The following is a 23,143-nucleotide window of genomic DNA, read 5'->3' as shown; positions in this document are numbered from 1 at the left end:
CCAGGTCTTGCCACGACAGTAGCTAAATATATTGCCTCGTGCGCACTTTGCCAACACCGCAAGCGGCCCACTACTGCTCCAGTCGGTACCCTACTACCACTTCCTTGTCCATCAGAGCCGTTCTCTGTCGTCGGAATTGACCTCTTCGGGCCCCTCCCAACTACATCAGGCGGCAAGAGGTGGATCGTCACCGCGGTTGATCACTTGACCCGGTACGCTGAGACGGCCTCAATCACTTCAGGAAGTGCTTCGGAAGTAGCAACTTTCTTCTTGAATGCTATTTATCTACGTCATGGAGCCCCTCGTGTGCTTTTAAGCGACTGGGGAAAGGCATTTCTTTCAAGCACGCTCAGTGAAGTTCTTCAAGCATCAAAAACAGTTCATAAAACAACATCTAGCTTTCACCCGCAAACCAATGGCTTAATGGAAAGATTTCATCGCACGCTGTGTGACATGCTGTCCATGTATATCCGACCGGACCATCGCAATTGGGATGCCATACTTCCCTTTGTCACGTATGCATATTGTTACCTCATGTGTAATTTAGGTATGTGCACCTGTGTAGCGGGGAAAATGGTGGTAGCAGAAGAGGAGGACGTTCAGTTGGTGGCAAAAGCTCGCTGCTGCCCGTTCACTGCGGTATACCGTCGAGTCGACCGTTACGTCTGCTTCGAATAAACCCCTCGTAGACGTAACAGAGTGGTGGAGGTGCGGGGTACGACACATCGACGTACCACGGAGCTACAGCTGTTCGGAGTTCGCCGAAGCCGTCGTCTTGCCGGTCTGCCGCCGACAACAGTCGTCATGACCCAGAGCGAAGGTCAGGAATCAACCGCCTCGACTTCGCGCCAATCTACACTGGCTACACCAAGGCATCACTACATGGAACCCCGCCCGTTCGCGGGAATGACAGGAGAAGACGTGGGCGCGTGGCTAACGCACTACAAAAGGGTAAGCCGGTACAACCACTGGAACTCTATCGATCAGCTGGAAAACGTCGCGCTGTTTCTCACGGACACTGCCCTGATGTGGTATGAAAACCACGAAGAGTCCTTGACAACATGGGCTATTTTTGCTCAAGAACTCAAGAAGTGTTTTGGTGACTCCGACTCAAGAAAGAAAAGCGCGGAGCGGACTCTTGCTGGAAGAGCCCAGACTCCTGGAGAAACCTGCACTGCCTATATAGAGGACGTTCTTAAGCTTTGCAAGATTATAAACCCGCAGATGTCTGAAGAAGACAGGGCCGGACACCTATTGAAAGGCATAGCGGAAGACGTTTACAATTTTCTGATAGGCAGGGATGACCTCACCTCTGCCTCCGACGTCCAACATCACTGCCGCACGTTTGAAAAATTGAAGACTCGTCGCATCGCCCCGAAATTTGGTAGGCTGGCAAATGTGACAACGGTTGCCAGCGTCGACGTCAGCCCGCCCACCGACCTTGCCGCTACTATTCGGGCAATTGTGCGTGAAGAGCTGCAACGACAAGGTAGTAGGGTTGACGAAACCATTCCTCATCCACCTACCAATCCACCCTACTACACGGCGGCACCATCAACTTCTTTGCCACCATCGGTATGTGTGGCAGACATCAGCGAAACTGGAAATCCGCGGCCACGTCGTGACTCATTCGTGGCTGACCAGCGATATGGCCAACGCCTTCGGCACGGCCCCGCCACACAGAGGTGGGCAGCCCCCGCTCAACAAGCTCGTCACCGACCCTTCACAGCTGAGCGGTCCCGGCATTGGTTCGGTGAGCGCCCTCTACCAGTGTGTTACAACTGTGGCTTCGAAGGACACATTGCCAGGTATTGCAATTACCGGCAGCCGCCAAGGTATGACCGATCACCGAGATTTAACCGTTGTTGCGTTACCCGAGCACCGACATTTCCGGGAAGCGCGTCTTACGAGATCCCAGGACCGCTACGAAACCAATCTCCGGCCTCTGACCGCAGTGTGACACCACCACCTGCCCCTCGTGCCAACCGATCACCGTCTCCTCGGCGCCGCCACTCCTCGCCTCTTACAGAAAACTAGCCGGCGCGGCCGTTGTAGGCGAGGTCGCCGGACAGTCTTCGATTTCAACAGATATACCTCCGTTACCTTCCATGTTTAGAAATAAGGTTCGAGTGCTTATCGATGGCGTACCAACGATGGCGTTGGTGGACACAGGTGCAAGCGTGTCAGTGATGAGTTTAGTTTTCACCCGCCTTCTTGGACAAAAGGTTATGTTTCATTGAGACCGTCCTGATACGTTTCGTGGAGTGAGCGGAGAGGTGTTACAACCTGTTGGTGTCTGCACTGTGACTGTTAGTTTGGCGTGCCAGAAATTTGTCGCAGAGTTTGCTGTTCTCCCTCATACTACGCATGACGTTATTCTAGGACTCGATTTCTTGAAGCTATGTGGTGCTACTGTCGATTGCCGCACAGGACAAATTACAGTAGATTCTGATATCCCAGTTTCGTTAATGGAAAACTCGCCCTCTCAAGAAAGTGCTCTTTGCGTGTCTGTGAACATAACTGTGCCGCCGTTGTCTGCAAAATGTGTCCCTGTTGTCTGTTCACCTGCAAGCGAGAAAACATTTGACGCAACTGTGGAGCCCGTGCATCTCAGTTGCATAAAGAAGACAGTTTTAATACCCTACTGTACACTATCGATTGCCAAGGGCATACTAGTTTATGGGTGATTAACTGCTCTAATGAACTTACAGTGCTGCCGAAATGTCTGAAACTTGCAGAGATTCGTGAACACCAAGTATTCTCGCTTGCCACTCTCGCAGAAAGCAACGATTCCCCGGATAAGACCCGTTGCGATAATCTGCACGCCAGGGACACCACTATTATGGCTATGATTGATAAGTCACTCAGCACCAAGGAACGTAATGAACTGGCGAGTATTCTGCGCAAACATGCCGGTATTTTTGATTTCGCTCAGCAGGATTCACCGTCATTCCCTGCTTCTCGTATAAAGCACCGAATCGACACGACATCTCACAGACCTCTCCGACAGAAACCATATCGTGTATCGCCGTCAGAACGCGCAGTGATCAATGAACAGGTTTGCGAGATGCTCAAGCAAAATGTAATTCAGGAATCATGTAGTCCGTGGGCCGCCCCAGTAATTCTAGTGAACAAGAAGGATGGGACATGGTGATTTTGTGTTGACTACCGCCATCTCAACGCCATCACTAAAAAAGACGTATACCCACTCCCACGGATTGATGATGCTATCGACTGTCTATCATCGGCCTCTTACTTTTCGTCTGTGGATCTGAGGTCAGGCTACTGGCAGATTCCAATGCACGAGGAAGACAAGGAGAAAACAGCATTTGTTACAACATATGGACTATTTGAATTCAATGTGATGCCGTTCGGACTCTGAAACGCGCCCGCAACTTTTGAGCGATTTATGGACAACATTCTGCGTGGATTGAAGTGGGAAGTGTGTATGTGTTACTTGGACGACGTTGTAATTTTTGGGCGCACCTTTTGTGAGCACAACACACGCCTTGACCTCGTACTGGACTGCCTAAGCAAAGCACGCTTAGTGCTCAACTAAAAGAAATGTCGTTTTGGAGAGCGCCAAGTACTCGTCCTTGGACACTTAGTAAACAAAGAAGGCATACGACCGGATCCCGCCAAGACGACCGCAGTGGAGGCATTTAAGCAGCCAAACTCGGTGAAAGAACTGCGCAGCTTTTTGTGGCTTTGTTCATACTTTCGCCGATTCATTCCTGGCTTTGCCAATATTGCATACCCGCTCACGTGTCTGCTTCAGAAAGGTGCGCAGTTTGACTGGACCCCGGAATGCGAGTCTGCTTTTTCGGAGTTGAAGTTTCTTTTGACGTCCCATCCGATTCTTCAACACTTCAATCCTCTCGCTCCCACTGAGATTCACACAGACGCCAGCGGTATTGGTGTAGGTGCTGTCCTGGTTCAACGCTTGGATAATCAAGAACACGTCGTAGCGTATGCAAGTCGCTCGCTCAGCAAGTCCGAGCGTAACTACACTGTCACAGAGCAAGAATGCCTCGCAGTAGTCTTCGCAGTGCAGCGCTTCCGGTCCTACCTGTACGGACGCCCCTTTACCGTCGTGACAGACCATCATTCTCGCTGCTGGTTGGTTAATCTGCGTGACCCATCTGGTCGGCTGGCGCGCTGGGCACTTCGTCTACAGAATCTGACTTCACGGTTTCGTATAAAAGCGGCCGACGTCACGCCGACGCAGATTGTCTTTCGCGACTACCGCTTCCAACGATAGAATGTGACGCGGACACTTTCGATACCTACATTGCATCACTCGACCAACCATTTCCTGATAACAAGACCTTTAAGGATGAGCAACAAAGGGACAGCACCATACAACAGCTTCTTGCTACCAAACCAAAATCATCGCCTATGCGCTTCTGCATCCAAGGCGGGCTAGTTTACAAAAAGAACTACACCAACACCGGCTCACGATATCTTCTGGTGGTTCCGAAGAGTCTTCGCGTATATGTCTTGCAGGCTATGCATGATGACCCAACATCCGGTCATCTAGGCACAGCAAAAACTCTTTGCCGTCTTCAAGAAAGATTCTACTGGCCCAAAATGCGCCACACGACGGAACAATACGTGTCTAGCTGCAACGAGTGTCAACGTCATAAGCGCCCAACAAGTGCTCCTTTAGGGCGATTACATCCGGTGCCGCCGCCTAGAACTCCATTCGAGCAAGTCGGGATTGACCTCCTTGGACCCTTTCCCCGGTCTTCTAATGGAAATCGCTGGATAGTCGTTTGCACCGACCATTTAACACGGTACTGCGAGACCGCTGCCATACCATCGGCAACTGCAGCTGATGTGTCATCCTTCATGCTACGTTTTGTCATTCTTCGACATGGGCCTCCCAAAATCGTAATCAGTGACCGTGGCCGACAATTCACAGCAGACGTGATGGAAGAGATGCTTCGTGCCTGTGCTTCAAGGTTTCGGCACTCTACGCCATACCATCCCCAAACGAATGGTCTAACTGAACGAACGAGCAGAACTCTCTCGAACATGCTGTCTATGTATGTTGCATCCGATCACAAGGACTGGGACAGCATTCTACCCTTTATCACATATGCATTCAACACCGCTCAGCATGAAACTACCGGCTACAGTCCTTTCTTTCTTCTATATGCTCGACCACCTCGTCATACCCTGGATACAATCTTCCCGTGTTTGGACCATCATGATCCCTGCATATCCGAGATCATCTGTCGGGCAGAAGAAGCTAGACGCCTTGCTTATTTGCGCACTCTTGCTTCGCAAGACCGCTCCAAGGCACATTTTGACCGCCGACGCCGACACGTGACGTACAATCGCGGCGACCTGGTGTTGCTCTGGACACCAACTAGAAAACGCGGTTTGAGCGAGAAACTGCTAGCGCACTATGCGGGACCATATCTTGTTGTAGACCGTATCAGTGATTTAGTTTACCGCATAGCGCGTCTCCATTCAAACGGCCGGCGGTCTGCAAAAACTGAACTTGTCCATGTTGCACGCTTGAAGCGCTTTATTCCTCGAGAGACTGTTTGACTCGCCCAGTGGGCCTCGTCGGCGCGGAGGGAAGTGTTACCACATGTGTAATTTAGGTATGTGCACCTGTGTAGCGGGGAACATGGTGGTAGCAGAAGAGGAGGACGTTCAGTTGGTGGCAAAAGCTCGCTGCTGCCCGTTCACTGCGGTATACCGTCGAGTCGACCGTTACGTCTGCTTCGAATAAACCCCTCGTAGACGTAACAATATAATACGTCAGTTCAACGAACCACAGGTTATTCTCCATTTTTCCTAGTATACGGCCGCCAACCGACATCACCACGCGACGTTTCATTCTTTTCTGGCCCCGTTAACTCTTCATCATTCGTTTGCGACCAGTTTCTGTCCCGGGTTGCTTGATGCCGTCGTCTTGCCCGTGTAAACACCGAAGCTAGCCAAGAAGATCGCAAACATCGTTACGATGCCACTCACCGCGTCGTTCTCTACCGCCCTGGCGACAATGTACTTCGGTGGACTCCTGCGCGAACGCCTGGCTTATGCGAAAAGTTTGAGTCACGCTATCTTGGCCCTTACAAGGTTATCGAACAGACCTCACCGGTGAACTACCGTGTCACACCTGTTCATGTCCCCACTGACCAACGCTGCCGCGGGACAGAGATTGTGCACGTTTCGCGTCTCAAGCCCTATTGTATGCGTTCCACAGCGTAATTCGCGGCCAGGCTGGCCGCTTCCGTCGACGGGGGAAATTAGTGTGAGAATTCATTGTACGTCATCTTCCTCATCTATCAATAACCATCATCAGTCTTCTCCCCGTTCCTCTTCATCATCGGTGCCATCTTGCTGTTGCTTGAATAAAGCGTCAGCTGCACCGTTGTATTTCAATATATATATATATATATATATATATATATATATATATATATATATATATATATATATATATATATATATGTGTGTGTGTGTGTGTGTGTGTGTGTGTGTGTGTGTGTGTGTGTGTGTGTGTGTGTGTGTGTGTGTGTGTGTGTGTGTGTGTGTGTGTGTGTGTGTGTGTGTGTGTGAATGAGGGTGGCGGCGGTGACTGCAAAAACTAGCCGAGACTCTCCATATAATTGCTACCGCAATATTTTAGGGGGTTTGGCTTACAGCACGCGTCCCGCTGGTTCAAAGGCAAGCGTCTGAAACTATAAATAGCAGGCCCATGATTGCATAATATCAACGGAGCTGAAGCATACGACTCTGTTTGACCAACGATGCTTAGCACTATTTCGACGAGAAGGCCACAAGTCAAGTAAATACCTAAATAAGTCATAAAGCGGTTACACTGCGTGCTCCACTTTTTGTCTTTTGCAAAAATTAGTTGTAAGCCTAACAAAACACAGAGTCTGAGAAACTGTCAAATTGGAAGCTGTGCGAAGCCATCTACATTTTCCTCATTGGGAAACGAAAGAGTGTGAAAAAATGAGCATTAGAAAAAAGGGGGACACAAACAAGAGCGCTTACTCTCAAAAACGTTTTTTTGTCTACAGCGCGCAATATATGTTTGCACAGGCCGAAAGAAAAGAAAAAAAAGGAAAAGTGACAAATATTGGCAAATAAATGCAAAATATTACCCTCATCTAATAAAAAGAACCAACCATTAGACGAATCCCTGCCGACTATGTACATTGTGAATACTACCATCTGACAGATAATAAATGATTTTACCGCCAGGATGATTGACGGATAAATTATTTCTCATTGGAACTTCAGCCAATCTTCGTTGCTTCCAAGCTACTTAATTAAATTGTCACTGTCACCTTTGATGCCAAGCTTCTAACCCCTAGCGCAGTGTACTGTGAATGTCGAAATATTTCAAGCAGTATGGCATGAGAGTACGGATGTGCTTTTGCTCTTGATCCCCGCAGTGTCGCTAAAGAAATCGACATTTCATTTATTTTTTATTAAAAATTACCCCGCGTTATCACACAGTCTCGAACGGAAGGTATTCGTCAAAGTCAGACGCATGCATTCGGTGATGTAGCTGTATTTGTTATTAGGTGTATTCCTGTCCGATCTGCCTTGTTCTAGTCACGAATAATTCTGTCTACTATGATTCGCCGTCCAGAATGGACAGGATGTCCACTCTAGCATACATTATCGTAATAACTGAATTTCCAACGGTGTTGTCGTCTTTTGTAACTGCCAACCGCTAAGCCTCGAACATCCGTTCCATATGTTGCTTTCACTGAAGTATAGTTCAAACTTTCAGCCCGTTTCTCTTTTTTTTCTTTTTTTCTAGCACACTCGTCTTTTTACGTTCTTCACTCATCCGGTGAATACTCGATGTCAATCAAATATCCACATACATTTTGAGCGCAGTTACGGCTGCATAGTCTGCGTGTTCAGATGAAAAGACAATAAATGAGCAAACCAGGATGGCCCAGTTCTAACGCAGTTCTAACGCAGCAACATTGCGGCACACGTCACCCTGCATTTGGCCTTGTCGCAAGCACTGGCGTAGTCAGGTGAGATAGTTGTTCTACACTTTTTCTCTAAACGCCTACTGAAATATTATTCAAACGAAAACACTGTAACAGCATAAGAGCATCCGTTGATCTCAAAGCGTTTTTCTGGAATATTTCAGATAAATTCAAACGTTGCGCGAAAAAGTGCACCCCATGCAAGTCCTGACGTTCTGAGAGAGAAATACCTAGTGAATGTGGTCTAGACCTTGTTGGGATCGACTGCTTACACCTTGGTTGGGGGGAAAGAATCCCGGTCTTAGCGAACGCATTTCGTTATTAGCTAAATGAAAGAGGTGCATCCGCTCCATTTAAAACCCCACTCAACAGGCTCCGAATTTTTTCACACACCCCAAAGAAGCTCGCGCATCTTTCCTGATCCTGACCAACCTCCTTCCACGTGCAGTGACGTCAACTCAGTGACCGGATTGATGGATTGATTGATAAGTGGGGTTTAACGTCCCGAAACCACCATATGATTACGAGAGACGCTGTAGTGGAGGGCTCTGGAAATTTCGACCATCTGGGTTCTTTAACGTGCACCCAAATCTTAGCACACGGGCCTACAACATTTCCGCCTTCATCGGAGATGCAGCTGCCGCAGCCGGGATACGAACCCACGACCTGCAGATCAACTCAGTGACCGGTTACGTTGACTTCTTTACGGCTTCTTGAGACCTGGTTTAGACTAATCGACGAGCTTCGTGCTGCGTCGCGTCACCGATCACTGATTTGACGTCACTGCACGTGGAAGGAGCTTAGTCAGGCGTAGGAAAGATGTGGAAGCTTGTTTAGGGGGTGTAAAAAAAAGTAGGAGACGGTTGAGTGGTCCTTTAAGTAAACGTTACGAAACACCAGGTAGAAAATTTTACAGAGCCTTTCACCACAGTGTCTGTCGTAATTATGTCGTCCATTGTGCCCCCCCCCTCGCCTCGCCTTCAAATATATTGATTAGAAAAATGTTTGTGCCAATTAACAATGGGGCATGTCAGCTTGACTACAAAATAAGATATAAGTAGAACCCTGCTCATTACACGTGCGTTTCTGATATAAGGATCAAGGCAAACACAATATGAACTAGGGCATCTACCTGAAGGCTCCACAAGAACTGACTGCGTTTTATGTGTTTACATTCAGATGACAATTTCGGCTGCTATCAGTGAAGACGCTTATGGAGAACTGGCTTAATAAGGCAAACATATCCTTAAAATAAAGATACTGCTCACGGCCTTATATTGATTCAGCGGTCGTTTCTCACGAGTTTTATTTAGCTTTTATCCAAGCACCCCTATACACTACCTGCCTTGTACACTCTCGCGTATTATATGCCGGAAAATTTTATGGGCAAATTTTCCCCCGGTCATAAGCGTACGCAAACAGTTCTGTCAGTGCATAAATATGAGTGCACCAGAAAGATTCTTGGACACCCTGAAATAATTTAAAGTGCAACAACACATAGGCAGCCAAAGCATCGTGCCTTGGTTTAATCAATGGTTGTTTAAGCTAATTTATGACATAAACCTTTCAAGACAATACAAAATTCAGTAGTGTTAACATAGCTCGTCGATACATCCATCGAATGCCATATTTGTGCTTTTTCATGGTATCTCTTTAGGCAAACTTGTAAACGTGTAGTATGTCTGTTTTTTTTTTTCTTCATTATTTCAAGGTTGGACAACCATAGAAGTACCGGAGATCTAGCAACGCTACACAGCAACATTACAATGCAACAGCCTGATTACGATGCAAAGTTATACTCGGATGTCGCAGAACACACTTTCCCGTTATTAAAAAGGGTGCTTAACCTTTATAACATGACCTTTGAAGTGCCACCGGAACAACCTTCTGGAGTCGATGGAAAGCGAACGCCCGAGCCATTCCAGTTTCTGGATGTCGGCTGCGCTTGTGGAACTGCCACGAAGAAGATATTGTTACCCAACAGCCCAGATAGCGTGGACCGGATCGTTGGAGTCGACATATGTTCCAACATGGTCTCTTTCGCTCGAGAGCACAACGCTCATCCGAAACTGGCCTACGAACAGTTGGACATAACTGGAGACGTGTCCCAGGTTCTCGAGAAATACGGACCTTTCGACCGACTCTACGTCTTCAACAGCTTGAACAGAGTGAAGGACCAGGCAGCGGCGTGGAGGAACATGCAAAAGTTGCTGAAGCCTGGTGGAGAGTGTCTGCTTTTTTACTGCGCTTGGTACATGACTCCCGACATCTGGCGTGCGCTCGCCAAGAAGGACCGCTGGAGTAGGTTTGCAGAGGTGAGTGAAGCATTGTATAATTTACATTCAGATGAGTTGGAAACCGTCCCGATTGCGAGTTCGCGTACTCCAAAACGAACAGCTGCAAAACTTCCCCATGAGCGGAAACATCACGTGCAGGACGCGTCAAGAATGATCCTGCATGCCCAATTGTATCAAGTGCTACAAACACATTCTACGATGCAGACAGGTTCTGTCTCTTAAATGTTTCCGGTTGTCACAGCATTCATAACAGCACTGAATATTTTGCGCTTGTAGCAACTCTCAGAGACAGTCGCTCGTAGCGGCGCAGCACACTTTGACCACCAGCTGCTTTTCGAGTAGTGGACATCAAGGGGCCGCCACAGCGGAGCACCGCATTACCAATCGAAAAAAGTGGTAGTTACTTCAGCAAACTGAGGCATTGCACCTTTCGACGGCGCATATCGACGCGTAACACGTCGAACAAGCACCCACATTGTGTTTAAGCTAGCAAAGCAAACTCACGCTGATAAACGCCGCAAATTGCCTCCCGGAAAACACAAATGGTCACATACACAACAGGCAGCAACCATCACCACAACACCACTGCAGCGAACGATGTCGACTGCCGGCACCATTTTTGGTTTACGCATTTGGTCTAGGCAGGTTGCTATCCGCAGACAGCAGGAACAAGCAGTGACAAGTGCACCACCGCTGCGGCCCTCAGCGTAAAGGCAACCAGTGGTGGCTTTGGTCTACGAGCTCCGGCTAGCACAAAGTCATTTGTTGGAAACTAGCGTTTAGTAGCTCCATTTTTTGAAGCTCTCATGTGCACGTGCGATGCTCACATAGGAAAAGACGTAGAAAACATGACAGAGTCTGTGGGAAAATTTCTCGGTAGAGTAATTTAACAAAAATTGTACAGTGGTTCGCCATGGTGGTATTACGGTTACGGTGCTGCGCTGCTGACCCGGTCGTCACCAGTCCGATCCCGGCCACAGAGTTTCCTAAAATTAACTAGAGGGGACTCTGGCGCTGCGATCGTTCAGCGACCATGGGAATGATGGGTAGACCACACATTTGCCTAGTCTTCGTACTTGCGGGCGGATAATCGTACTTGCGGCTTCGTCTATTGCTGTGTTTTGGTTTTGATTTGAAAGCAAGATTCAATCATTCTGAACCTCGTGACCCGATTTGGAAAGGTAAGTCTAAACGAATAAGATGGTGAAACGCAACCGCTGAACATTTGCTAATATTTGTCTCGTGAGAAAACAGCTCCAAGCCACACGGAGCCAAAAGTAGGCCAGAAGTACGAAAATTAGACAAATGTGTGTACTACCCATCATTCTTATGCTCGCTGAAGTGCTGTGCGTAGCAGCTCCCATAGACACTAGCGCCAGAGTTCCCTCTTGTGTATATTAGGAGACTCTATGATCCCGGCCATGGTGATCACATTTCTATGGAGGCTAAATGGTACAAGCCCCTGTACTCTGCGATATTAGTTCGCGTTAAAAATCACAAGAAGGTTAAAACTTCCGGAGCCGTCTACTACGGCGTCCGTCGTATTCATGTCGTTGTGTTGGGGCATTAACCACATATATTAGTATAGATTGTTAACCGCAAGTAGTTTTGGATGAAAGGAAATTATCAGGCCTTTCTACTAGTGCGGCTAAGTTAAGGCTAAGAGAAAGCGTCGTCACATTTTGAGAAAAACCTTTCGGGAAAGGGACATGTACTTGAAAACAGTGGCACTGTTGTTATATTTATCTATTACATAATTAGGAACGGTCAGACTAGTAAGAGAAAAAAAGATGTATCGAGATTCATATCCAGCAAGATAAAAAAAATTAGGAGGAATAATTTATCTGCGTTTTTCGAAACGAAGCATTTGTGGAGCACGAGTTCGTAGCTGAAGGCAAATGCATAAGGGCATCGAGACACGTAAATCTTGGGAAGAACGTTGTCACATGGTCGTGATTTGAACGCAGGCAGGGATCATGGTATTCAGGAAAAAAAACTCGCTATTTGGGTGAACTTCTGCCCGGAAAGAGCAGTAACAACTGTACAGGGACAGCACCCAATGGACCAGCAGCCGCCGATAATCTGGTCCGTCGATGACCGCCGTGAAACATACACACGTGACATGGAACCTTAGAGTGTTATCACTGGTGGTAGCGCTAGTTCTTCAACAAGCTCGACTGTTCGCGTTTGTGCATTCAAGGCTATCGGACAACTATTCAAATAATCTGGAAGGTTTTCGGAGCACAGGGCCCGCTTTGCAAAAGGCAGTCCTTACGTGTGTAACGAACCGGATTCATGAAATACGAGAAAGAGCACACAGGCCATTAATCACCCCACTGCGTAAAGCATCCTGCCGAAGTTCAAAACAAAACACCGAAGGGAGACGCAATGCATACACAAAGAAAAAAAATCTGGCAGATCCAACGTACAGTGATAATCAATGATATCACTGTACGTGGGTGGACGGACGGATAGACGGATGGACGGATAGATAGATGGATAGATAGATAGATAGATAGATAGATAGATAGATAGATAGATAGATAGATAGATAGATAGATAGATAGATAGATAGATAGATAGATAGATAGATAGATAGATAGATAGATAGATAGATAGATAGATAGATAGATAGATAGATAGATAGATAGATAGATAGATAGATAGATAGATAGATAGATAGATAGATAGATAGATAGATAGATAGATAGATAGATAGATAGATAGATAGATAGATAGATAGATAGATAGATAGATAGATAGATAGATAGATAGATATGCTCAAAGTCGCCGAAGTTTGCTGAGAAATGCTTCGCATTCAAAAGTATAATAGGCAAAGCGTGAATGTTAGATTGATGGATGTTAGATGGCTTAACGCACACGACATGAAAAGCTTCATGTCGTGGAAAGTTTCACTGAAAGTTGGTAGTGCCGTACGGAATCTCATTCCAGTCCGAAGCACCGAGATCTATAGCACCGAAGCACCGAGATCTATAATACTATGGCCTTCTACAGGCCGTAGTATCATCAAAAAGCGTTTTTGCTGGGTCCACGTCGGCTTATCGGGGTCTAGACCACGTGTACGTCGGTGGGTTGGTATTCTACGGTGAGCACACAGTTAGCACACAGCGACAACGTAGCTTTCATGCTGCGTTGCATTTTATTGTACGTTATTTATCGCATGTTTTCGGAAATAGTCCTAGCACAGTTGATGAAATTGAAAACATACCGAAAAGTTTGTTTTAGTTTTAGCATGAAGCGTTACGCCTCAAATAACACGTGTAAACAGTCGATTTCGAGTCTTATTCATTGCTATGGCAGGATGCTCTGTCTTATCAAAAGCTGGTAGTACAAGACGAGGTAGTACATTTAGTGAATCAACGCAGCTACGATGTCCTTCGCAAGCGTAACTTAGTGTTATAAAGATACCAACTGTCAGGTTCAAACAATTTATGGAGGTGGTCTTGTTTCATCATCAGTGTAAGGATATTTTCAGAATGTTACTAAGTCTACTGCGAATTTATACACAATAGCCTCCCTCTCTGTATATGTACGCCGCAATTGCCTTACAGGCATGCCACTGATGTCTGTCATTACTGTTAATAATTTTTGCAGCTTTGGGAAAGCTTGATACCCGTTACACAGGATATGCAAGGTACGGAGGAAAGACTCAACTACGTGCGATCGTTAGCGAAGGAAACTGGATTAGAGCTACGAAGTGGTGAAATCGCTCACATCTATCTGCCCATACCGGATTACACAGGTGAGTATCTTGTGCTAAGCGGGGTCGAAAAGGAAGGTCAGGGATCCATAAGTTTTTTTCTTGTGAGACTAAGCATATTCGTAGTTTATTGTTCAAAACCTTGAATATAACGCGCAAGGGCCTGAACTACTCGTTACCGATGAAAGCTAACCTTGTGAATCAAATGAAAATTTCGTGTAAATTGTGTGATTTATTTACACCCATCACTACTGCGATCCGAAAAAGGTTTGTGCATGTTCATATTTTTTGCAATAGCTACTATAGGGATACTCCATGCAATTTTTCACTGTCGCCGTCGTGTTTTGTACGAAGTCCAAATCGGTAAGTTTATCCCTGAAATCATGCGTTTTATGTGCGATCTAATACTTGCGAATACTCAAAGTGACTGGGCTTAAACAAAGACGAAGCCACCTGCCTCCCACATTATTCCTTCAGAAACAGTGAGAAATGAGTGACTGTCTGTGTGTAACACGTATGTGTCGTTTATACTTGTTTTTCTTTTTCCTTTGATGGTTTCTGCACAATTTACGGCAGCAAAAGGGAGAGTTGGGCTAGTTGGCTTGTGTTCATATTGAAACATCAAGGTTACTTATTTGTTCAGCATGCTCTCTTGTTTGCGTTGTGTAGTCTTTCTTTGTGATTTGTCTCTGCGCTCAGTATGAGCACAATTTACGTCTGCAGTAATGCTTGCCCTCAAGTTATTCCAACAATACCCAGAAACTTCATTTTGATGCCCGAATAAAAGCACTCGCTTTTGACTACGGTCACTCGAAGGCCACCTAAAACGGAAGCCGAAATCCATTCTGACTGAATTTACACGTGAAGGTTGTGGTTTTATATTCTGACGTGGTTTTTTGTTTGTTTTCTAAGTTGCTTTTCGTTTTACACGCAGCTTTGATGATTCCTGTGACGCCAGGAATTCAGACTCTCACTCATGCTGAAAGGCAGACGCTGCAGAAGGACATCGAAGAAGAAGTACAAAAGTGGCAAGCGAGCAGAAAAAATTCACCACTGACTGACAATTACATTATACACGCAGTGAAGCCACGAGTGAATAATAAACGCTCGAGAACACGCTGAAAACCGTGACTATAGTCTCTCACCTATAGTAAATCTGCGACTTGAAATGCTACAGTGCGAAACACGCCTATTCCTAAACCAACTTACAATAACTGAGTGCTCATAATCAAGATGAGATTGCCCCATGTGTCCACTTAACTAACTCGAAGAAGTGCGTTGACAGCAAGCACCTTCTATTGCCCGAGGTGTCACGTTAACAAAAATTAGTACTATTGTCCTAAAACAAGTTTTTAAATACATAGTATATTGATGATTTCGCTTGTTTCTTTTCCCCTTCCACCCACCGTGGTGGTACAGTGGTCATCACGCTTGACTGCTCAGCCGGCAGTCAAGGCTTCCATTTTAGGCTGTGGCGGCCGTATTGTCATGAAAGCCTAGTGGCCCGTGGCCAAGTTTTATGGAGTGTTCTTGTACGGCGTCCTTCATATTCCTAATATAGTTTTGGGATGCAAAGTCTCAACAATTATTACTTTGCGCCTACAATGCCACTCGCGATTCCTGGGAGTCATGTATGAATACCGCATACACCTTCCATCGACAGAAATACTGGCAGACGCGCTCCTTGTCGGCCACAAAAGTTTGCGGACCACGAAAGCACGTGCTAAAAAGCCTGTCCGAGCCACATAGCGGTGCGCAATCTACCGTCGAACGCAGTTCCGGGCCGAAAACGGTTCTTCTTCGTATTCACTGGCCTTTCAGTTTTCCACTGGCGCGTAGCGCATTGTTAGTTCTATCAAAACTATCACGGCGTTCCTCAAACGGCGTTCTGTTGGCTAGGTGTCGCATTGTGAGAAAAAAAATGCGACTGATAATAGTTATACTGGTAGACTGCTGTCCAGGCAGAAGCTCGTAGACGCAGATACCAAAAGCGCGACGCGTTGAAAAGTGAAAGGTGAAAATTACATGTACCCAGTCAGAAAAGAGACAGGCCATCGATTAGCGGAGGGATGCTTTCAGGGCGCCGCGGTCATGTCGAGCACCGCTGACGTAGCGGAAGTGTCACGAACAAACCTTCAGCCATGCGCTTGCGTGGTCCGTAAACTTTTGTGGTCGACTGTACAATGCCGGTCTCTTCCCCGAGTACGCGGGATCAAATCCCGTTGGCTGCATTTTGATGAAGGTGAAATGGCTGTGGGTGTGTTCACATTTAGGTGCACGTTGAAGAACCCCGGGTGGTCGAAATTTCCTAAGCACTCCACTACGGTGTCTTTCATTATCATTTGGTGGTTTTGAGACGTTAAACCACACATATCAATCAATCTTTTTCCTGCGGATATACTGCCTCGTTCAAGTAGTAGTGGTCATCATGTCAGCAAGCATGCTTGCTCATATGGTGACCACCACCACTTGATGTTAGCGTGAAATTGTCACCACCACAATGGCCGCTGTCATGTAGACCTTCGGCACCTTGAAGTTCTGAGAATGCTTTTCATTGACCCCGAAGGTCGGCCGAACGTCAACGACAAAACAACGCATTACAAGGGAGCAGACGTCAAGGCCAGCTCAACGAAACCCCTAGCAAAGGCAACAAATAAAAAAGAGATATAACAACAAGTGCAAGATATGAATGAAGACAAGCGTTTGGTGATTGATGCATGAAATATCGATAATAGTGGTAATGCACGCCTGAGCCTACCGTGATATCAACTTGAAGCAAGATAAAATGCTTGAGCAGTTATCTTTCTCGTATATCACCGCGCGTGCCAGATTAATAGGTTATCCGGCATATTGCACGGGCATGCGCAGATAAGTTTCCGTGCCTTTCTTTTCCGCCATTGTGTGCATTTTTAGTTGTCAGTAGGCGTTTATGCCGTCCTGGCTTCTTGCAGCCCTGTGTGGACGCCCCAACTTTTAGAACAAAAAATTCACCTGGCGGTGCCCCGCTGCTATGGGGATTGCTTCGGGAGCGTCCGATGTGAACGGACGTGTTTCGAGCGCGCTCCGACGATATCGACACTTGGCCGGCGCTTCGCTGTCAAGCCATCGCCGCAGCTGTTGCTGCGCTAGCTGCTTGCTCGCTCGTTATCTACCGGCTGCAGCTGATACTGGGAGGCTGCCTTCTGAGCTCGTCGGCGGCACCGCCGCCCGGCTAGCTGCCGGCGGCCATTGCCGCTAGTATCACCCGCCGGGTTTCGAGCTTTCATGGCCTCTCCAGAGTCCTGCGTGCTCCCAGCCGACGTGCCGCTGCCTGAGGATATGGACCTACAGACTTCAGACGACCTGACTGCCTCGGTGACATCGCCGACTTCAACGAACAATTCGGCTGCCGATACCATGCCTTCACGGGTGCTGCTCCTGCCGGACACCAACCCATTCGCCCCACTCCGGGAGCTCGAGGAACAGAATAGCATTGAAGGCAAGTCTGAAAATACTTTTCATCAAGCTCGCATAATTTCTACCGCACCGAACGGAGAGAAACGTGCGCGAGGCTCGCTCATACCGACGCCCGAACGACAGCACACTAGCATACCCAGGGATCACTCCCACATGAGAAGTGCACGTCACACGCTCCTTGCTTCCGCTAGTTACCAAAACGAAGAGGATGGTTGGATACCAGTCAGCTATCGCCGAAAGCAGCAGAACCATGCGGCGGTCGCGGTGACGCCGAGCTCAGGTGCCCCGCGCGCTTATCAGCACACCGTCATTCTTCGGCCTAAGCAACCATGCCGCATCATGGATGAGCAATTCATACGACTAGATAGAGTAATAACTCGCCGCATTTCGGCTCATCTCAACATCCCTGAGGAAGACCCACTTCCAGAGTTCCGGGTTCGCTATTTAGGCTATAGCAACCAGCTCGCAGTCGACGCGGCTGAACCGGAGGTGTGCAACGCCCTTCTCGCGATAGCGTCTCTGCCAATCGGAGGAAAGGAAGTACCTTTTCAAGCATATGAAGCGGTTAATCGCGATCAAATCAGAGGCATCATTCGCAATGCTGGAGACATGACCTCTGAGGAACTAATGAACTCATTACATTGCCGCAAGTGCAAAATCCTGCAGGCACGCCCACTTGGTGACAAAGGCACTGCCATGGTCACATTTGAAGGTAACAGCTTACCCTATAAGGTTGGCCTGCGGTCATTTACGATCCGTGTTTTTCCGTATCGTGCACGAGTGACCGTTTGTGACATATGCCACAAGATAGGGCATCGCAAGGAGCAATGCCCCAATATTTCGGCAGCTAGATGCTCGACATGCGGTCTGCGGCAACACGAAGAGGGTACGCAATGCCCGAACACAGAACAAAAGTGCCGCAGCTGTGGTGGGTCTCACCTGGCCACAGCCACGAACTGTCCAAAAAGACGAGAAGTAAAGAAGAAAATTGAACAAAAACGCAAGCCGGCTGCCAAAAGGCAACGCAAGCAAGTGAATACGCAGGAGCAACAGCGCCGCCCTTCCGCGACACAAGGCCTACAAAGACCCATGCTCAAACCAACACGCCAGGGTTTTTACACCGGGCCGCCAGCACCACCTGCTGCACAGTCAGAAGGCGCCGGGGGCACCACCTTCGCGGATGTAGTTCGACCAGCGAACGTGCCGCTAACTGCTTCTAGTAATGGTATACCACATCCATCAAACTCAACACTGGGGTCCTGTGCGCCGCAGCCCGCCTCGGGTGGAGGGACGAAGCATCCTCGAAGGGGCGTAGCTCAGTCAACGGGGCTTCCGCTTACCAGTGACCATTCACGTCCTCCCGCCCCAACGACTTTCCAAGAACTCGAGCGGCGACTAGAACACCGTATGGCTCAAATAGAGAAATCCATTCATGAAAGAGTTGAACAGCTTATCACTCGGGCCATTGAAAAATGCGTCCAGACCACCATGGAGCGCATCATGCTTTCCGGCATGCTCCCTCTTGGCACAACTTCGACGACAACCGCAGGAGCACTTGTGATGCGTACACCTCTGGTACCGTCAAACTCTATCGCTCCTCATGCAACAAAGCCTTACCATGGCTAGCTTATCAAAATCATCGCCATGGACAACTGTCCTGCAGTGGAATTGCCGTTCGCTTCGTCGCAAGAGGGCTGAAATGACCACTTGGCTCTCCAGCAAGACAGACGATACCAGTCCATTGGTCATTGCCCTTCAAGAAGTCAACGGCCCTGTGCTGAAAATAATGGGCTATGACGGCTACGCCCCGACTGAAGAACAAGATTCATCCACGAAGACAGCATTATACGTGCGACGAGGAACTACGCACGTGCAGCTAGATACGCAACCGTGGTGCAGCACTACTCTTAGTGTTGTCGGTTGCCGGCTGGAAGTCTCACCTCAGCGTACAATTCTTGTCTTCTGCGTTTACGTGGTTCCTGAAAGCACCAGGAACAAAGCCAATAAGGCGCCGGTTGATCTCAGCTTCATACCGCACTTCAGGAAGATTTATCCACAAGATGTCATATTGTTGTGCGGAGACTTCAACTCTCAGCATGTCGCCTGGGGATACAACAAATGCAGCCCGCGTGGCAGGCGCATCATGCAGGATGCCTCGGCGTACGGGCTGACGCTTCTCAATACGCCCCAAACACACACGAGGCTGGGACAGACAGTTCACCAAGCAGACACATCCCCAGACCTTACCTGGAGCACCCGCCCACAGCTATTTCAGTGGGAGGTGCTGGATGATTGCATGGGAAGCGACCACTTCCCCATACTTATACGATTTCGCACAGGTGACGCCATTACGAAGACGAAGTCACGCGCCAGCACACGGCTAAGCCACATCACACACTGGGACAAATATCGCGATTTACTACAGCAACAGCCTCCAGCCAAGAATATTGACCATCTGCTTTCTCAGCTATGCGCAGCGAAACGGCAAGCCACCAAGAACCTACGGGTTCCTTTTGACCACCCAGAACCTGATAGGCATCTTCTCACTCTGTGGAATAGAAGGCTACGTATTCTGGCCCAGTACAGGCGGTCTCGCCACGCTGCGCATCACAAAGCACGGTTGCGCAAAATACAGCGTTCTATTGAGACATATACGACCACGTTAGCGTCAGACCGCTGGATGGCAATTTGTGAAACCATGAATGGGCAGACCCACACGTCAAAGGTCTGGACCATCCTGCGCTCTCTCCTCGGCCAACGCAAGACCTACAATGGCGCGGCTCGTGTGGCCCTCCGGGAGGGCATCAGCACACAGGAGCTCGCCGAACAAGCTGCTGAAGTGTTTTTCCCGCAGACATCTCGCCCCACAGCCAATACGTACCGGAAGGATGCAAGCTCTGAAGACACTGAGCCATTTAATAGCCCTTTCACCATGCTCGAGCTGGAGTATGCCTTGCAACATGCTAACACACGTAGTGCTCCAGGAGCCGAAGGAGTATGCGTTGCTCATTTACGCAATATGCCTCTTGAGTACAAACACGCTCTCCTCAAAGAGTTTAATACAGTCTGGGATACCGGAATACTGCCCTCCACATGGAAGTTTTCGGTAGTCAAGCCCATACCGAAGCCTGGTAAACCACCCCATACCTTATCCAACCTCCGCCCGATCTCTTTAACCTCGTGTGTCTGCAAAGTCATGGAGAGCATGGTTAACACACGCTTGATGTGGTACCTTGAAGATCGCGACCTTTTGGCCCCTACAATGTACGGATTCCGCGCGGGCCTATCAACTCAAGATGTACTCCTTCGCCTAAAAGAAGACGTCCTCGACTCTAACTCGGTGCACCCACGGGCTGTTGTAGCAGTGGACATACGCAAAGCATTCGATGGCGTACCACACAGTACCATCATGACGAAAGCACGTGCCCTTGGGATTAAAGGGAAAATGTATAACTTCATAGCGGGCTTCCTCGAAGGGCGAAGCTACCAAGTCGAAATCGGCCAAGACGCCAGTACCGTACGAACCAACCACGTAGGTGTTCCCCAGGGCTCGGTGATTTCACCCACCCTCTTTAACATAGCCATGTACCAGCTACCAAGACGCCTTGCGAACGTACCGGGCCTGAAACACGCGGTGTATGCAGATGATGTAACCGTGTGGACGCATCAAGGATCCGTCGGTGAGCAGGAGGATGTCTTACAACGAGCCCTCAACATTATTCACGACTACGCAATGGAAGCAGGTTTACACACCGCTCCAGACAAAACAGAGTTTGTCGTCATTCATGGTGGCCGAACCACGTTTGCCAAGCAGGAAGAAAAGAAGTGTTTTAAACTTCACATTGGCAATCAACCTATAATGAGGAAATCCACTATCCGAATATTAGGAATGCACTTAGACGAGAATTGCACAGCGAGCACTTGGTTCCAACGCGTTACGAAGACTAGCAAACAAATCCTTCATGCTTTACGCAGAATCTCTAATCGCACTCGTGGAGTAAACGAACGCGAAATGCGGCAGTTTGTTCAAGCTTTTCTCGTCTCACGTATCATGTATGGACTGCCGTATCATCCGGTCAACCGTACGCAGATAATCAAACTCGACCGGCTGCTTAACGAGGCCAAACGCATGGTTACCGGACTACCAAGGTACACACGCCTGGATGCGCTCAAGAGCTGCAGCAAGCTCAATAATCTGACCGAGCTCATCGACATGCACATCCACACACAGGAAACGAGGCTTCGCGCAACAAATGCCGGGCGATACACGCTTATGCTTCTCGGGTATGACATCAACACACTGCCCATGCTGCCTAACAAAACGCCGCCTTGGGAAATCACGGTACTCACCGACGGCAAGCCACTTCCGTTGAATATGGACCCTAATCAGCGAGCACGGCGCCTTAACTACGCCAAGAGACATGCTAGGGCCACGAGTTCACTCCCCATGACTGAACGCGTCGTATACACTGACGCTGCACTTCCTGCAGACGGTACCAGTAACACTTGTTATGCCACTGCGTGGTACGACCAGACAAACAGAAAGCAGAGCCGACGTTATCATGCTTCAGCAGATGCGATGTATAGCACTCGAGCAGAGCTAGTGGGCATCTTAGATTATTTGGAGTGGGCCCTCGAAATGTCACCTCAAACTGACCCTGTTCACCATCGTGTGTACACTGATTCCCAGGCTGCCCATCGGGCATGCGCTAATGTTCTTTACACAGATCCTGTACTCCAGAAGATCCGACACCAGACGCGCCTGCTCCGCGAATGTGGTCATGACGTTACCATCCACTGGGTCCCCGGGCATTGCGGTATCCCCGGAAACGAGAAGGCTCACAGATTAGCGCGCGCTCATCTCCTCACCGCGCTAGCCAGAGCTTCCGATACTCCTTCCACTTTTCTGGCTACCCCACCCGAGCTAGCAGATCCGATAGCAGATAAGCACATTACCAAACAACGTCGCGCCGCCTACCTCACAGCAGTGGGTAATCCACTCTCGATACCATTGCTTCCTTCGAAGGTATTCACACGGAGAGAGTCTGTCCTGCTTCGGAGAATTCAGGCAGGAACACTCCTTACCCCTTTCTTGCTGAACCGTTTCCACAGGGGTGACACGCCACCACCCGTGACAGGTCTCTGCTCCACGTGCAACTGCCGGGCTGATCTCAACCATTTGTGCTGGGAGTGCCCTGTGTACAACCCGCCTAGGCTCCGTGCCCTGGCCACCATAAAACGGGGACCCTGGCCTTCTTCTCTCCGGACATGGGCCTGCCCGGAGCCTTCGCCCCCTGATCGCGCCATCGAGTTCTGGCGAGCACTCATCATGTTCCTCCAGGACCCGGCCGCGCCACCGGTTGGCGACCGGCTCCGCGACAGCCACAAGATTCAAGCCATTCAAGCGGCCCCCACTTAGCTGCCTCCATGACGTCCGGTAATAAAACGGAGGCAGCTCTACCCCCCCCCCCCCTGCTATAGTGCCCTGACTGTCCACCGCAGCGCCTTCGGCGCGAACAAAGTGGAATAAACATGGTTTCATTCATTCATTCCCCGCTGCTATGGTCTAGTGGCCAAGGTACTCGGCTGCTGACCCACAGGTCGCGGGATCAAATCCCGGCTGCGGCGGCTTCATTTCCGATGAAGGCGGAAATGTTGTAGGCTCGTGTGCTCAGATTTGGGCGCACGTT

General features: G+C 48.7%; 1 protein-coding gene across 1 annotated transcript; it reads left to right on the top strand.

Moving 5' to 3' along the window:
• Nucleotides 1-7,970: 7,970 nt before the first annotated feature.
• On the top strand, nucleotides 7,971-15,128 carry LOC119165803 (juvenile hormone acid O-methyltransferase). Its single transcript, XM_037417845.2, has 4 exons — nucleotides 7,971-8,024; nucleotides 9,691-10,294; nucleotides 13,892-14,039; nucleotides 14,932-15,128. The coding sequence occupies exons 2-4, from the start codon at nucleotides 9,746-9,748 to the stop codon at nucleotides 15,117-15,119; spliced, it is 885 nt and encodes a 294-aa protein (XP_037273742.2). The 5' UTR covers nucleotides 7,971-8,024; nucleotides 9,691-9,745; the 3' UTR covers nucleotides 15,120-15,128.
• The last annotated feature ends 8,015 nt before the right edge of the window (nucleotides 15,129-23,143 follow it).

The sequence above is a fragment of the Rhipicephalus microplus genome, chromosome 8 (genome assembly GCF_043290135.1).
Source record: "Rhipicephalus microplus isolate Deutch F79 chromosome 8, USDA_Rmic, whole genome shotgun sequence".
NCBI lineage: Eukaryota > Metazoa > Arthropoda > Arachnida > Ixodida > Ixodidae > Rhipicephalus > Rhipicephalus microplus.
This window is presented reverse-complemented; position numbering and strand designations above follow the sequence as displayed.